The following is a 1332-nucleotide window of genomic DNA, read 5'->3' on the forward strand; positions in this document are numbered from 1 at the left end:
GGTTTACATCGTTAATTGATGTAAGAAGTATATAATTGCTTGCACGATAGTCATGTAGGTAGGTAGTACTTCGGCTTGTGCTCGGTAGGAGGGGCTCACGGGGCAAACCCCCTTTCTGAATCGATTGGCGTGCGTTACCTTGAGGTTGAGACATTTTGTTGTCACGTTACACCTTTCAAATACGATATAATATTATCATGTTTTACAGGTGTGTGGATTTCAATTCAAGGAGAAGAACAGTAGTACGCCTTTATTTTTGATCTGGCGATAAAAATGGGTACTACGTAGTATTTGCACAGTAGCGGGGTTTTCTGACAAGAATGTCGACCACGCTGTTGGATACTAGTTTATGAAGCCAAAGTTGACTTAATGACAAGAGGTGCGTGAGTGCATGTATGTATGTTGTACGCATCCCAATCATCCATTTGTTTAACCTTGGTACTTCGCACTCCTTGTCGCGTTCACCGTGGCCGTCGCTGCCTTGGCTCAAGACCAAATTGTCCCACACAAAGTCGCTTGGGACGACGAGGCCCCTGATGACGGTTTCGAAATCCTCGGGGGGCAGGAAGCCCAATTCGGCAAGCACCGTTATGTGGCTGGGCTCAAGAGGTCGCCCATTCACAAGTCCTACTGCGGCGGCAGCCTGATCGCCCCAAATGTCATTTTGACAGCGGAGCATTGTTTGGGTAATGCAACTTCTGTGGTCGTGGGTACGCATTATATAGCCGGTTTTGCCGACGGGGAACTGGCCACTGTTACCCAGAAAATCAAACACTCCAATGGCAGCGACGTGGGCATCATAATCTTGGACCGCAACCTCACGGCCATCAAACCTGTGGGGGTGTCGTTTGAATTCGCTCACTTGGGTACGCGGCTAGGGATACACGAGGCCATATAGTGGCCCCAAATCGCCAGTGCTCAAGGAGGTCAGCATCACGACCTGGGACAACACCAGGACCTGGATTGCGCATTTCCGTCCATTGCCTGATTCGGTGTTGGGTGCTGGAGGCAAGAAAGGAGAAGACTCTTGGGCGGCGACTCAGGGGGGCCGTTGACCATCGAAGAAAAAGGTACCGTGCGCTTGGTGTGGGTAGTCAGCCCGGGAATTGGTGTGGTGAGCTCGACATCCCAGGTCTCTATGAACGCACCAGTGCTGCTCGTGCCTTTATTGAACCGTACTTGTCGAAGTAAGTAACTTGCGCGTGCGATAATGAAAGCGACATGGCCAACATACCCACTTAACATACAACCGACTTGGTTATGAAAAGTCAAACTCGCTCGTGTAGTGTTTGTGGTAAACATCGTTAATTTGATGAATAACCATCATGGTGC

At 49.6% G+C, this 1332-nt stretch overlaps 1 protein-coding gene across 1 annotated transcript; it reads left to right on the forward strand.

Moving 5' to 3' along the window:
- Positions 1 to 369: 369 nt before the first annotated feature.
- H257_17714 (hypothetical protein) lies at positions 370 to 1055 on the forward strand (the record flags this gene model as incomplete). The annotated part of the gene is made up of 3 exons (XM_009846600.1): positions 370 to 379; positions 492 to 866; positions 916 to 1055. The coding sequence occupies 3 exons, from the start codon at positions 370 to 372 to the stop codon at positions 1053 to 1055; spliced, it is 525 nt and encodes a 174-aa protein (XP_009844902.1).
- Positions 1056 to 1332: the final 277 nt, after the last annotated feature.

This window comes from Aphanomyces astaci, assembly GCF_000520075.1.
Source record: "Aphanomyces astaci strain APO3 unplaced genomic scaffold supercont1.116, whole genome shotgun sequence".
Classification (NCBI taxonomy): domain Eukaryota; phylum Oomycota; class Saprolegniomycetes; order Saprolegniales; family Verrucalvaceae; genus Aphanomyces; species Aphanomyces astaci.